The sequence below is a fragment of the Pelodiscus sinensis genome, chromosome 4 (assembly GCF_049634645.1).
Source record: "Pelodiscus sinensis isolate JC-2024 chromosome 4, ASM4963464v1, whole genome shotgun sequence".
NCBI classification, from domain to species: Eukaryota; Metazoa; Chordata; order Testudines; family Trionychidae; genus Pelodiscus; species Pelodiscus sinensis.
The window spans coordinates 105,785,610-105,801,015 of record NC_134714.1 but is presented as its reverse complement, the minus strand read 5'-3'; the positions used below and the strand labels follow the sequence as shown (position 1 = coordinate 105,801,015).

The 15,406-nt window shown below is 41.3% G+C and overlaps 1 protein-coding gene across 10 annotated transcripts in view; it reads right to left on the bottom strand.

Annotated features, from left to right (window-relative positions):
- The window catches only part of SBF2 (SET binding factor 2), a 651,649-nt gene that overhangs the window by 256,931 nt on the left and 379,312 nt on the right, over positions 1–15,406 (bottom strand). For all 10 annotated transcript variants that reach the window (XM_006129315.4, XM_025187865.2, XM_006129312.4 and 7 more), the window contains 3 exons: positions 13,706–13,910; positions 7,310–7,419; positions 4,629–4,778 (listed from right to left, as the gene is read on the bottom strand). In XM_006129315.4, the coding sequence (XP_006129377.1) occupies positions 4,629–4,778; positions 7,310–7,419; positions 13,706–13,910 (465 nt within the window). The remainder of the gene's footprint in view (positions 1–4,628; positions 4,779–7,309; positions 7,420–13,705; positions 13,911–15,406) is intronic.

Genomic DNA, 15,406 nt, shown 5'->3' with positions numbered 1-15,406 from the left:
AGCACTGTGGAGTACTGTTGGGGGTGGCTAGTACAGACAAAAAGCAAAGGAAAGAATAATAGCATTTACACAGGGATTTAATGCTGTTAACTAACCTACTTCAAATGTACCCTTTAGTTAATTCAGATTTTCCCAAATATCCCTGTGTAGATTAAAACACAGAGGGGCAGCCATGTTAGTCTGTAACTTTAAAAACAAGTAGTCCTGTGGCACCATACAGACTAAAAAAATATATTTAGTATCATGAGCTTTCGTGGGCAAAACCCACTTCTTCAGATGAGCTTGAGTCTGTGTAGATTAACATTCACACTTGCTAAACCTTTACAGGGGTGTTATGAAGTTTAGCTAACTAGTTAGACGTTTCAAAAATCTTTAAAACTATTAGATCAAAGACTGTTTATAAGTGCTGTAACTATTATTAAATTATGCTAGTGGAAGAGATAAGTACATGAAGGCTAACTGAGGTTAACATTCACCAAAACTTTGCCTTCTCTTCCAAATTTAAGACAGACTTCCTAAAAGGCTGATCAGATAGCCTCATAGAATTTCTCTCCTTCTCAGCTTTCTGTGAAAAGAGCCTTCAATGACCCATACTCCTATTCCTGTCATCAGCTCAAATTGTTGTGCATTCTCATTTCTGTTCCAAGACAGACTGTATTTTTCTTACTTGATTTTGATCTCAAATGATGGATTTTAATCTACCTTTTGTTTAGAGAGTTTAAGGAGAGGGCATTTACAACAGCTATGTTCCTCTAGTCTCTTCTATTAAGTCCTACTCCAAGGACGCAAGGATCATGCACTTCCCCTTGCTAACAGAATATCAGCACCAAACTAAGAAGTCATGCAAAAACTGTCAAACTTGTCACTATGCTATTCTTAGAAGACTTTTGCAAACATTTTACATTCAAAGGCTGTACCTGAATGCCTAGTGTTTAACATCTATAGAATACATAGGATGAACTCAAAGGTAACAATACTTTGATTCCAATCAGAAAAGGTTTAAGAATGCTACTAAAATGACCAAAGTAGTTTCAAATGCTATTGCTACAGAATGTCAGATAAAAAAATACTAGCACAAATCAGTAGTGCAAAAAATAATTTGATTATTTACATAGCATGCCCATTTTTAAAAAATAGATTATTTAGTGGATGACTCTTGGAGCATTAACCCTTTGTTTCAGTCATTTCTGTACATTTTTACTAGTAGGTTTTGTATTCCTAGAACAGCTCATAGATAAGTGAATCAGGACTATTTCTGAAGGGCCAAACTCAAACAAAAGCTGAGTAAATTAATGTTGCAAGAAGGATGTACAGGGAGATATGGAAGGAAAAGGAAATCCTCATAACAGAGACAGGGCATGAACCAGTTTTGTAGTCTGTGGCAGCTGCTGAAGCCTCTGAGTCATAGTGGAGGTCACTACACACGAAGTTCCTTCTACATAAGCCACTGGCCCAGATCATTTGCATGGTTTGCCAAACCACTGGCTACACCTCTCTCCTTTCCTCAGCCAGGAACTTGTCACATGGATTCTCCTATGCAACATTCTACATCTTGTCCCCTTCATGAAGCAAAACCGCATTGGATTTGCCCCTGAGAACATATTTGCATTAGGTTAGGATGTCTAAAAATCCCTTATTTATATAAACAATGGGCATTCTTACTGCTCATATGCTAGTTTTAATAAAATCAGCATTACAGAAAAACAATTCTGCAAAGTAATCTATATAACATTTTATGTAAAACATGAATAAGCTCAGTCCTACACACATACCTGCCATTTGAAAAGACATCCCCTCACAACTACTTAAACAACGTCAATTTCTCCAAATTTGGAAAAAGTCATATTTCTCAAACACAGCTATTTTCATATAATTACTTCCATATTCCAAGAAAGTGGAACTATATAGACAAGTTTATGAGCTGATCTTGCTTTTGAGTGACAGAGAATTGCACAAGATGAGGGCTGTGTGTTTTGCCAACCACTTTTCATTGTGCAGGCATAAAAACTGATTGATAAAGAAAATAAATAGCCTAAATGTGGTAATCATAGTCTTATGCATATTGGGGAAAAAAAACTTGCCATCTTATGTATAGGAAACAGAACATCTCAAGGTTAGGGAAAACAATACTAATGATTTTTTTATACATTATTGATAAAATCACTATTAATATTTGGTTCATTCTGGCCAGTGGTGCTTTTTGAACTTTTAGTGCTTCAGTAAATATGTTCAGGCTGTTTAATTTAGACACTGAAAAGCACACAGTTGTGTGAAGAAATATAAATACAGGTTGACCCTCTAGTCCGGCACCTCAGGACCTGCCTGGTGCCAAAGCACAGGAGGTCAATTCTGTCTAGCAGCATTACCAACATGTTCATTGCTTATTGGTCTCTTAGAAGACATTTAGAGGTAAATAAGTGCACGGAACACTGAAAAGCAGGAGGTGTGGCTGTAAACAAACTTTATGGGACCACAGAAAACTTGGCCACACCCATGAGAAGTGGATATCTGACTAATTAAATTCATGCTGGACCACGGATATTGTCAGATCAGAGAGTTCTAGACTAGAGAGGTTCAACCTGTGTTAATAAGTCCCATGTTGACCATAAATAAATTTACAACTAGGTTATCATTCTTTGGGCCTATTTGTAACATTCAATATTAGCAGGAGTCTGAAAGAAAGTGAGTTTTTACTATAATAAACATACACATCTATGTCTACTTAATTTTATCATAAATTGAAGGGAGAAGCCATACCATGATTAGTGAAACAAATTGTGTAACATTGCAAAACAGTGTCATACCCTAAATGACGGGGCTTTGTTTTCTTTTGCTAGCATTATCTTTCTGGTTTTCTTCTTATTACATCATACTGTACAATATACACCACATATACACCATAAAAATCTAATATTAAACATTGACAAAATATCTTTAAAACAACTGGCCATATGAATTAAAATTGGCAAATTTGCTTGGTCCTTTGCTTTAAGAACTGAAATCAGTAAAAATGGATATTTCAAGATCTTTCTTTTACATATTGCAATGTAATTCTTAGAACTTTAGGGATATAAAGGAAAAAAGGGCTAGGAGATACAAATTACCCACAGCAAACATTATCATGCTCTAAACATGACAAATATTTTTAATATATTCAGATGTTAGGCTGAAATCCTGCAGACATTTAGATCAGACCTACAATTTCTGACAAGTACTTGCCAGTATATGTATTTAGAGAGACCAAATACAGGGACCTGACCGATGCTGAGCCAGAGAATTTGCCGAACCACAGAGGTCAATATTGTAGTGAGTGGGTCTCTATTTTTATTTCACTGAGGCGCTGCCTAATAATGTATGACTGTACTGATATATCCTATATAAGCTTATGCCTAGCCAAAGCTTATCAGTTCTCTTCATAACAAAGTGTGTTAGTGTTAGACAATTTTACTGTATTGGCACAAGGAAATAAATAGATAAAGTATAAAAAACATGCTTAGCTTAGCAGCATTACCAGCACTTCCGCTGCTTGCTGGTCTCTTAGAATACATTTAGAGGTAATTTAGAGCTAAATAGCAGACCTGGTGGCTGTAAACAAAATTTACAAGACCGTGGGAATCTTAGCCAAACCCATAATAAGCAAACCACCAACTAACGAAAATCATGCCAAACCACAGATGTTGCCAGAACAGTGTGTGCCAGCCTAGAGAGTCTCAACCTGTCATGTAAATGTAGGCCAAAATGACCTACATATTTTATTCTATTTTGGCTACAGAATACTTTTTTAAGAAAAATCATTTAGAATGATCTCAAAAGCAAGCTATCATTAGCTGTAGGGAGCATCTCCGCTACTAAAATCTTACTACTGACAAGCATAAATACCAGTTACCCAATCAATTTTACTAGTTAGATGACACCAAATTAAAGTTGTCATCTTTACAATGAAATCAGAATGTTCTCTTTAGCCAATAAGTAAGTTTTTGCTATGTTACATACAATATCATTAATTAGATAGAATAACCTCTTACTGTTAAAAGGTTCGAGACATGTAACACAAAGCCATTTCTGATGGACTATTGTGAAAGGCGATTCTGATTTTGTACCAATCAACTGGCACAAATTACCAGATAATGGATTATCTGTGCTTTTGTCCATATTGGGGGCACATCCCTGGACCACTGGATTTCACCAAAACATCACTAAAGAACACTCAAGCTAAGTTTCTCAACAGAAATAGCTTAAAATAGACAGATCCTGAGCTTCAAATCAACTGAAAGTTTTAAAAGGCAACTTCTTTAAGGATGGTAATATGCTTAATGGAATAATTACTATTTTTCAAAAAAATCACAAATTGAATGTCATATTAGTGTACGAATGGAAGGAGATTTCAAACTCTGGACTACATTCTAAATACAGAATAGGAATACGTGGCCAGAGCAATATGGATCTTGGCTTGTTATCTTTTCAACTCTAATGATCTCAGAACTCTATGGATGGTCATATTTGCTGAATGTATTATAATGCATTAGCTTGTGATCAAACTCTGTTTTGTTGCACCACCCCCATCATCAATGGTATTTTAAAATAACCAGGGAAGGATGGTAAAGGAAGCCAAAAGAAGCATTAAGTACCTGTAAGGTACAGTTCATCATCCGCACTATATAGTCAAACTGCTGGTGGTCCAGTATTGCTCGATTTTGCTGAACATGCAGGCTTAGCTCCTGTGTCAGGCATTGTCGAGCTGCCTTTCCTTTTAGCGCCCTCAATGCAGCAGGCAGGGTCTGCAGACAAGAAATGCTAACCTCATTACAATTATCTGAAATGCCACTGAAATACCGGCTGTCCTTAGTTCTTTGTCAAGGCACTGTAAATAAGAATAGTAAATTAAAAGTCAAATTAATCCCAAATAATTAATATTTCAAATTCTCATATCACATTCTCGTAACAACTGACTTCAAGCTAAAGCAAGAGTTGACTTTCAAGCTCTGACTGTTCTTTTTATATAAACCATTGTTAAACTGCAGACATTTTCTACTAAATTCCAAAGTGGGGGTGTGATGGGGCGTCTGCCCCGCACAGGCCCTTTAAGGGTTAAAACCCAGCCCTGGGAGAGAGCTGGAGCTGAAGGCCCAGCGGCTATAGAAGGTATTAGCCAATTAGGACTTAGCTATAGGCAGTATAAAGGCTCCTGGAGAGGAGGAGAGACTCTCACTCACTCTTGCTCTGGCTATGGAGCAGGAGAGACCTGGCTGCCAGGGAAGCTAGAGGCTTCCTGACAAAGAGCAGGGCTGGGGAAGCTCTGGCCAGGTAAGCTGCCAGGCTGCAGGGCCTGATACAAGGCCTGAGACTACTAGGGCTGCAAGGAGGCAACCATGGTAGCAGAAGGCAGCAGGTCCACACACCTTACCTATGATGAGTGGCCATTTCAGACTGCAGTTTGCCGTTGAGGCAAGGGCTAGATGAAGACTGGCAGTAGGGTCACTGAGGCAAGGTGGGCATAGGAGTTTGAGGGGTTCCCTGGATGGGAGGATCCCAGAGTGTGGGGGCACTGTGGTAGGGCAGTACCCAGATGGGAAAGCATCATGGTCTGGGAGGGACATGTGTCCTAACACAAAGTGGTGGGGAATAACAGCTAACAGCAGGCATGACACCAGCCAGAAGGGTGCGCTCCAGGGCTGAAGAGCTGACTCCTTGAGAGACTTACAGGAGGTGCTGTGGTGGTGAGTCACACCACATTACACGGGGAAAATAATAAACATAAGTAACAAAATGAATATGAAATCAGTCAGAAGATTATTGTGCACAAGAGACACTCTGTCAGAGACACAGCATATGAAGGGCCAGGTCCTGAGACTCTGTCCTGACATATAGTGAGTTATAAAGTTTTTCAGGAAGCAGTGGAACCATGAGTATACTATGCGGATCATCTCAATTAAGTGCCAATAAAAATCTTTGTACCATGCCATGATGTATTCTGAATAAAACTACACATTTTATGGAAAAACAATTTTAAACATATTGGAAAAATTTTATTGGGATTTCTTCATACCCCTCCATTAGTAAAGCCAAATGGCTTATTTACACAAACTCATATTTACAGGTCTCAAAGGAGAGCAAATTATTATCTACATTTTAGAAATCTACAAATTTCCGAAGGTAACTTTTCTAGACTTAATAGCTAGAAATCACTCCCAACTGATACCATTTTACCGTCTGGATGACTTCTGACATAGTTAACCCACATTCCTATTTCAGGACTTAACACTGTCTAGCATGAGCCACAGATCTGTGAAATCTGAAAGGCAACTTTCACCAGATACAATGAGTAAGGAAGAAAAAACATTTCTGGATCAACTCCATTCTCCCCCTCCATCCCTCTGCTTTAAATTGAGCTATTGGAAGTTGCTCAGAGGTTTGGAGTGTTAGAAATAGTCTAAAAAGAGGTAGATTTGTGTGCACAAAGCAGGTGAGAGACACTTAATTCAAATTATTGCATGGATATCATCACTATATATGTGATACGTGTAAAAAACTGAAAAAATAGTAAAATTAAGGCTCTCTCTCTAATTTGTTTCCTGGCTCAAGGTTACAATCCACTTGGATTTCTATACTGAGTTGTAAATAAAGAAATAAATGCTATGCTGTTGATTTAAAATTTGTGAAATTCCATGGATTGAATCCACAAAAGCTGGCTATATATGAAAGGCAGAAGTAATAAAACTATCAAGGAAAACTGTGATAAGTTACTCGTGAATATTACTAAAACGGAGCCAAACAGTTAAATATTGTCTTGTGTTCTATACATTACTCTAAATTCTGTTATCACTTTTAAAACAGAGAGGAATTAACTTAGTTGAAAAGTTCAATAGAGCACGCATCTGTTGGCAAATGATAAGATTAAATGACGATGCCTAAATTTAGTTTACTTTCCTCACAACTGGAACAATTAGGTCCAAATGCTCAATGATTTTTTTGTAAACCCAAATGGAAAATAATATGTGATGAATAATCTCTTGATGGCTAGCCACCTCCCCGTCCCGAAAAACAACAACAAGCACACCAAACATTAAAAACAGGTCCCCAGAGGGTGCAATTGGTAACTGTCATATAGTACTGTACTTAGATCATTTGGTGGTCATATTGCTTACCATTACCATTCATTTAAATGACCCAACAGATAGTGAATATTAAAAAACACAAGAAGAATTGTGACAGGGTTTGTCAGGTCATTCAGTCACTTACTATGTGCTAGTTTACCTCAGAGATAGTTTGTGTTTATTAGAAGAGTTAACTTCTTAAAAATTATTATTACCTTTTCAGTCTCCAAAATTTTATTCTCAAATATGAACGAGATGCAGTTTCTAACAACTTCCAGTCTTTGTGCACTGTTGAAAACTGTATTGGTCTTTTCCATTATGGAAACTAACAAAGAAAGATAAGTACACACAGATGTGAAACAGTTTCTATGTCAAAGCTACAAATAGTAATTAGACAGTACTAACACGGCTTCAAGTCTAAATTTTATTTTGCTAAATTGATTGTCATTATTAGGCTCATATGAGAAGGAATTTGCAAACTGTTAAGTAGCCTCTAAAAACAAGTTATTGCTCACAATCTTGCTTTTCTTACGTTACCATTATACAGGACAGCCCACGGTTGGTTTGATGGTGGTGCCTCTGAGTTTTAAGTGGAGTATTTATTTGCTTATTTTGTTTCATATAAACACCAGACTCCAATCCATAAAACTAAATTAGTAGTAGTAATATACTAATTGAGTCTGGATTTCAAGATGTGTACAGGTCTCGAAGGAAAGCAGATTTACATCTAAATTTTAGAAATATTTACCAATATGTCATGAAAAAAGTGAATTCATGATGCTATCATTTATTTTCCTTTTACTGTACAAGGATGGATATCACAAAGTTACATGAGGCACAACAGTTTAATTATTTCAAGTTGCACTTCTCTTTTTAAACCTTCTGCCCTTCCTGGCTTCTTGTCTTAATCTCTCTTCCTTGAATTGTCCATATACACAGATTATTTTGGAAGTATTACCAAGCCATTTAATAATGAATTTATGTAGAACTTTTCTTCAGCTCCACCTGAGCCATGTATTTTTTTACACTCACCACACTCAGTTATAAACACTTCAAATTCCTGCTTGTAACTTCCCTTTCCTAAAGTTATAATCTCTCTGACAACCTCACTGTTATGTATACTTTGCATTTTTTGCCTTGCTGCAAAAGAATACAACCATATCTATTATCACTCCTAAATTTTAAATCCAGCAAACTTCAGTAGTTAATTAAAACAGATCTTATTTTTGTGCCTGATGTAGGTTAAGCAACTGCATAATTCCATATTTGCCTGATTTTTAAATAAAAAATCATAAAGCATTTATTAAATACAATGACTGTTCATTATCCACTATTTCAGCCATCCTGTACATTGAAACAAGCGCAAAGCAGACACTCAAATCTTTCATGCAATCTGATGCTCATGTATTTCATCCTACTTAAACAAAGAGATATTCATCATTTTACAAGAGGATTCTTACACTCAAAAACAAGCAAATCAATGAACCCTGACAAATATGTGTTGTACTAAGATCCAACTCTTGATTACATGATTGAATAATATATGATTCCTTAAAGCAGGGGAAACTAAAGCTGTTTCAAAGAATTTATAAAACTGGATCACCCACAACAAAAATCCTAAGAAGAATCAAGAATCAGGTGGTGAAGTACTGGAATAGGTTTCCTAGGGAGGTGGTGGAATCTCCATCCCTAGAGGTTTTTAAGTCCTGGCTTGACAAAGCCCTGGCTGGGTTGGTTTAGTTGGGGTTTGTCCTGCTTTGGGCAGAGGGCTGGTCTCAATGACGCCCTGAGGTCTCTTCCAGCCCTCGGATTCTATGATTTAAAAGATTTTATCACTTGATATGCAAGTTTACAGCTCAGTTCTACCTAGATTACAATTTGTTGAATTCTGAAGATTCTTTAATAGATAATCCAACATTCCCTTGCTCTCCCCTCTTCCTCCATCATCCCCTCATCAAAAGTAAAGAGAATACCATAGACATGAGAGCAGAATGTGCCTCTCTCTCTCTCTTCCTCCAGTACCTATGGGTACATCTACACTACAGCATTATTTCGAAATAAAGTATCTACAAAGCAAATCCGTTATTTTGAAATAATTTTGAAATTATGGGCTTCTTACTCCAGAATAAGAAACTCTTGTTTCATGAGGAGTAATGCCTATTTCGAAATATGGTGTGTGTAGACAATGCAGCTGTGGTTATTTCAAGTAACTGGCCTCCCGGGCTTCTCACAGCTGTCCTGGTGGCTACTCTGTCCACACCCATCAGAACTCTATGATTCCCCTTCCCCTGCGGCCTTTAAAGGTGCAGCCACAGGGGAAAGGGCTTGTGGCACAAAGCAGACCCTGCCAGCCCTGTGCCACACTGGAGCACCCTGCTCTGTCTTCCCTGCTGCCACGGCAGACCCTCGTGCTCCCACTGAGCCCTCCATGGCTTCAAGTGAGCTGGCAGTTAGCTCCAAGCCCCTGCCAGGGGGTAAAAGAGGAGGGCACCATCCTGGTCTTGTGCAGAGATCTTAGACCCATTGAGGTCTGGGGAAAGGAGGCAAACCTCCAGAATCTCCATATCAAGTGCAGGAATGCTGATATTTACAGCCAGATGGCTGACAACCTGGGCCAGAAGGGCCACATGTGCACACAGGAGCAGGTGCACAAGAAAGTGAAAGAGCTCAGGCAGGCCTAAAGCAAAGCCAGAGGGCAAAGATCCCATGCAGGTGTAGCACCCCAATTGTGCCCGTATTATGAGGAGCTCCACTGTATCCTGGGAGGAGGGAGTTGGTCTCTTCCCCCCCTTGTTGTGGAATTTGGACTGGAGATGCCTCTCATCAGCCTTCCGGAGGGCAGGGCTGTGAACGAGGAGAACAAAGAGCAGGAGGAGGAAGATGATGATGCCAGCCAGGAGACGATGCCCACCAGCCAGGAGGTCAGCCTGTCTCTGGAGCCAGTACCTCCTTCCCAGAATGTCACCCAGGGCTTGGATGACACCAGGGAAGGTGAGCTCCATTACTTTCCATCATACATGTTGGGGGAGGTGGTGGACTGCAAGGGACTGCATACTTCTCGCATGGTCTTCTCAGCCTGGGGATCACACAGCAGCCTGTGCACGTGGTGCACCAGTCCAGAGCACACAACCGCATGGTGCTGCCATACAGGACCTTGTACTCCTGCTCACAGCATTTCTGAAGAGCCCTGCCTTACTAATGTCCCATGGTGGGACACCTTCCCACTACTAGCCACCAATAAGGAGGCTGGGGTCAGGGAAACACACAGCAGTGACACACACGGCACAGGCTCATGGCTGCACTCTTGGGCAGCGTCCACTTCTAGGCAAGCACATCAAGACAGTGGACACCGAGCCTCTGCATGGGAATCTGCCAGGGGAGGAAAAGAAGGGGACCCCACAGTAGCACCATTCCTGCCAAGCAGCATCTGCTGCTCACACCCCCAACTTCCTACCCCCCTCTCCTTCAGTGGCCAGGGATAGAAGTCCTCTCCGTGTGGGATGCTGCCACTGCCAGACCCATAATATGTGAGTCATGGAGGGAAGGAGAATTGCCCCATCACCCCCACCTCCCCACCCACAAGCTCCTGGCCTGGCCGGCATCTTCCCATGCCTACTTGTCTCCAGGGTGTGGAGGTAGCAAGATTCCCCTGGGACATATGTGCCCCTGCAGGAAAATGTTCACTGTCTAGGCAACAGATGGCCTTGCTCAAAGCACATTCCCTTCGTCTGAACAAAGACCTTTTGGTGTCAGCTCACACATTAGGGCTAGGATTCATGCACCCTGTCTTCTGGGATGACTGCCATTCTCTTTGTCACAGCTGGACCAGCTGTGAGTGAGATGCTTCCACTATCTCCTGCACCATCCTCATGACTCTGTGAGACCTGCAGTTGCCAGCAACCCCAGGAAGATCTAGAGAGAGAACACATTGACTGCCTGCATGACCTGCAGTGGTCTCTGGAGTGGCAGGACCACAGTTTGGATGCCAACCTGGAGTTGCAACCTGGAGCAGGCAGGAGTTGTTGCAGCAGGTCCAGAACATGTGCATGTGCCATCAACTGCCACATACCAGTGCCATCAACTGCCTGGTGGCTGACATTAAGCGGTCCAGCAGTCCACCCACCTCACTCCTGCTGCTGGTGCTCTGGCTCCTCCCCTGAGGACCTCTCCCATGGCTGCCGAGGGCCCTGTACATGAGGCAGGCACCACTGCCAGCCCCATTCCTGAGCCTCTTCTCCCCTCTCCTCCTCTCACCCAGGTTCTTTCCCCAGTCATATTTACACCAAATTAAAAAAATATATATTCTTTCAAAAAAAAGTGTTGTTTATTGTGTCTGGAGGGGTGGGGAAGGGGAGAATGGTGGGAAAGAAGGAGAGGGGGAGGAAAGTGGAAAGGGAGGGGAGGGTAAAGGCAGGGTGTGGGGGGAAAGGCATGGAGAGGCAATACAGAGGCCCCTTGTGGGTGGCCCAAGGAACAGTCTCACAGGTGTCCTTGTCTGAAACTCTCCCTCGGGGCCTCCCAGATGCCCACAGCCCCCTGATAGACCTGCTAGATGGCAGGGGTGCCTGGCTGCTCAAAGGCCCTTACAAGCTGCTTGGCCTCGGCTCCCCACCCTGGCAGGAACATCTTCCCCTTGTTCTCGCACAGGTTGTGCAGGACACAGCAGGTCAACACCAGTTGGGGGACGTTCTGCTCATTGAGGTCAAGTTGTGTGAGGAGGCAGTGGAATCTACCCTCCACCATGATGCAGACCCTGCTCATCCTGCCATTGAAATTTTCCTTCATGGGGTCCAGGTGTCCTGTGTAGGGGCTTCATCAGCCAGGGGATCAAAGGGCAGGCTGCATCCTCCACAATGCAGATGGGCATGTCCACGTCCCTGACCCTAATGGTGTGGTCAGGGAAAACAGTGCCGGCGTGCATCCTCTGGAGTAGGCTGGAGCTGTGGAATATATGTGGGCATTGTGCACCTTCCCTGACCACTCAATGTTGATGTTGATCAACTGGCCTCAGTGGTCCATGATGACCTTCAGGAGTACCCATAGTGGCAAAGCCAGTGACAATGGAGTCCATGTCCTCCAAGATGATGATCCCCAGCAGCAGGATAGTGCTGATGGCCCTCACTACCAGTAGGATACAAACAGAGAATCACAGGGTTGTCAGAGCTCTTGGGAATTCCATGAGCTCAATCCCCTTCCCACACCAGGCCCAACCCCAACTTAGCCCATCCCCAGCAGGGCTTTGTGAAGGCGGGACTAGAAAAACTTTTAGGGACAGAGATTCTCTCCCTTTCCCTTCCCTAGGGAATCCCATTCCAGTAGTTCACCACCCTCCAAGGGCAATAGCAAGAGAGTCATGTCTGTGTGAGCACATCCCATGAGATGGTTGATCTCCCAATGCCAAACTAGTTCCTGATAGAGCAGCAACTGTCCAGCGTGGCAAGCTTATGAAGTGCAATACTAACATGCTTCTGAAGGGGATGATGGATCTCATGTGGGTGTCTTGTCGCGGGAGGGCAAGAGCAAGCCACTTGCACAGCTTCATGAAGGCATCCTTCTGTATACAGAAGTTCTGGAGCCACTGCTGGTCATCCCACCACTCCATGATGATCTGGTCCCACCAGTCAGAAGTGGTGTTCAGTCACCAGAAGCGGTGGAGCATGGTGATCAGGCGAGAGCAGGAGGGGCTGTGCTGCATGTGCAGCATATGGAGAGAGGTGAGGAGGTGCCCTGCAGTGAGTTGCAGGTCCTGTTCCTGCAGTGCCATGTGGGCAGCATGTAGTAACTGCACCAGGAGGGCGGCATGAGGTCTAAGAGCCAGCCAGTGCTTTGCAGCAGCTTCATGGCTGGAATGCTGTGGTGTCCGCAAGGGCAACCAGAGTATGCAGTGAGATGAGTTTGCTGTCCCTCAAAGATGTAGGAAAAGATGAAGAGTCTGAGACAGGGCTGTAGAGGGGAGTCTGTTTAAGCATGAACCTCAGATAGCTTCAGGAAGTGACTGCTGTCCTGATGCCTTGCCCAGAGTGCTTCTGGAGGGCCTTAAATGTGATTCAACGTCTAATCAGTGTGCATGTCCTATTTTGATATAGATCTGCTCTATTTCGATAAGCATTTTAGTGTGGACGAGCTAGTTTGAAATAGTTATTTTGGGAATTAGTATTACAAAATAGCTTCCTTGAAATAAGCGTGTAGTATAGACGTACCCAATGGGTACTGATGTAGCCAACATGAGAAAGGGGAGTTAATATACAAAGCTGTTCAGTAGAAAATCTATAGTACAATCAGGCAAGTTCCTGATTTCTTTGGGAAACTCTCTCTGTATTTGTTCTAAGAAAGTTTATAGTAATGCCTAGCTCTTATAACACACTGATTGAAAAGACACATGGATTTTACATAAATTCTGAAACCAACCACTACGTAAGTGCTGAACTGGGAATAAGAAATTTGATACATTATTATACAGTATTTTCAATTTGTTGCATTATGAATTCTCTTCTTACCTTCCCCCATCTCTCAGTAAAACATTCAATTAAAACACATTGTAATGAAAATAGATGTTTCCACTGATGCTAATATAGATTCATAAATACATTGCGGATAAAAATACAGCATACCAACAGGAGGACCAGCAGGAACCACACACTTCTTTTCTACTCGAGTTGCAAGTGGTACACTTTGGTTCTTAAACAGGCCTTCTTGAATTAGTTCCTGAACCCGGCTGTCATTAATTTTGGGGAAGGGAAGGATATGAACTCGTAAATGGGATCCTTCAGTGGGCCGCAGAACTTTCTGGAATGCCATATGAGGATTTGGATTCTCCTGTAACCAAAAAAAGTAACATCTTACACTAAAATAGTTATTTTATATTAACTCTTCTTATAGAAGCATCAAAATATCTTACAACACAGACAAAGAGTAATCTCTGAGTAGTCACTCAGTAGGCGAAGTTGGCAGATGTTCCCTGCTACTGCAAAAGGCCCGAATCTTTTTAACAGTAACAGGACATTTTAGCATCACATTAATCTTTGCACAAGTACAAAAAACCTGCTACTTTTTGCAGGTATTGAATACTTGTCTTGTTGAAAAAGCATAAAGCTCAATTTCATTGACATTTTGGATGTCCCTTAAGCTTAAAGAATAAAAACTCTACATACTCCAAATGTCCTTAATACTATCAATTTAGGATTGAATAAGGATCTTAGTAGTTAAGACATTACAAAGCCTATTTTGCGTGTCTTAATATCTATGTTGCCATATCAACTGCTGTGAATGAGCCACTTCCACTCTGACTTGATTAGACTAATTTACACAAGTACTCTCTTTCTTTTTCCTTTCTATATATTTTCATACACACAGTGTAAACTCCACTTCAAATGACCTGATGAAGCAGGTTTTTACCCATGAAAGTTTATGACCTAATAAACCTGTTAGTTTCTAAGGTGCCATAGGACTTCTTGCTGTATTTGCAGATATAGACTAACAAGGCTACCCATCTGACACTATTGTTAAGTTCCAAATTCTCATCAGTCCAATCACCTTAACTGTACATTTTTTACGATTTTAAAGGATTTCATTAACTGTTTAATTCTGGGTCAGCTCACATGATGTTGAAACTCCAGAGAAATGTCACAGAATGCTCGTCAGCCACACAATTTTACAAAATAACTTTTTGTTGGCATTCAAAGCAACTCAGAGGAGAAAAGAAGAAACTGAACATGACAGCTTAAATTAAGCCAGATAAACGTACTTTCATGTTTAACCGACATTTAAATGGTAGGTAACCAAAACAGCCAACCCTTTCACTACTGGAAGGGTTAGAGGAGTGGTGTGATACGCAGCCATTTCACTATGTTGAGTATCCTAAATGACTCCAGGCTCATAAACATGAAATAGAACAGTTTCTTAATCCTAGAGTAAGAGTGCATAAAAACGTGTCCTTTCTATATTAATTACAAGATATATAACTTCTTAAATGAATACAATTAGAATTTCACCCTCAGTATAAGTTTCAGGTTTCCTCTGCCCTCTTGTAGCACAGGAGAACAGACACTGCATATTGAATCTTTTTGCAATTCCAAGAGATTTTCTGTTTTTCCACTCAAGTCTACATCATTATAGCAAGGGTACGTGTTGAGTGGTTACATATATGTGGTAAATAACTGACTTTCCTCCTCTGAGCAAGGTAAGAACAAGTGGAATCCTTGCTCATTCACTGAAATTTGAAGAGTAGTATCTTCTGCAGACAATATTAGAGAGCTAGAAAGAGGAGTGTTTCAGTAACATCAGTATGAGGACTTTGATGAAAGAGTTATTTT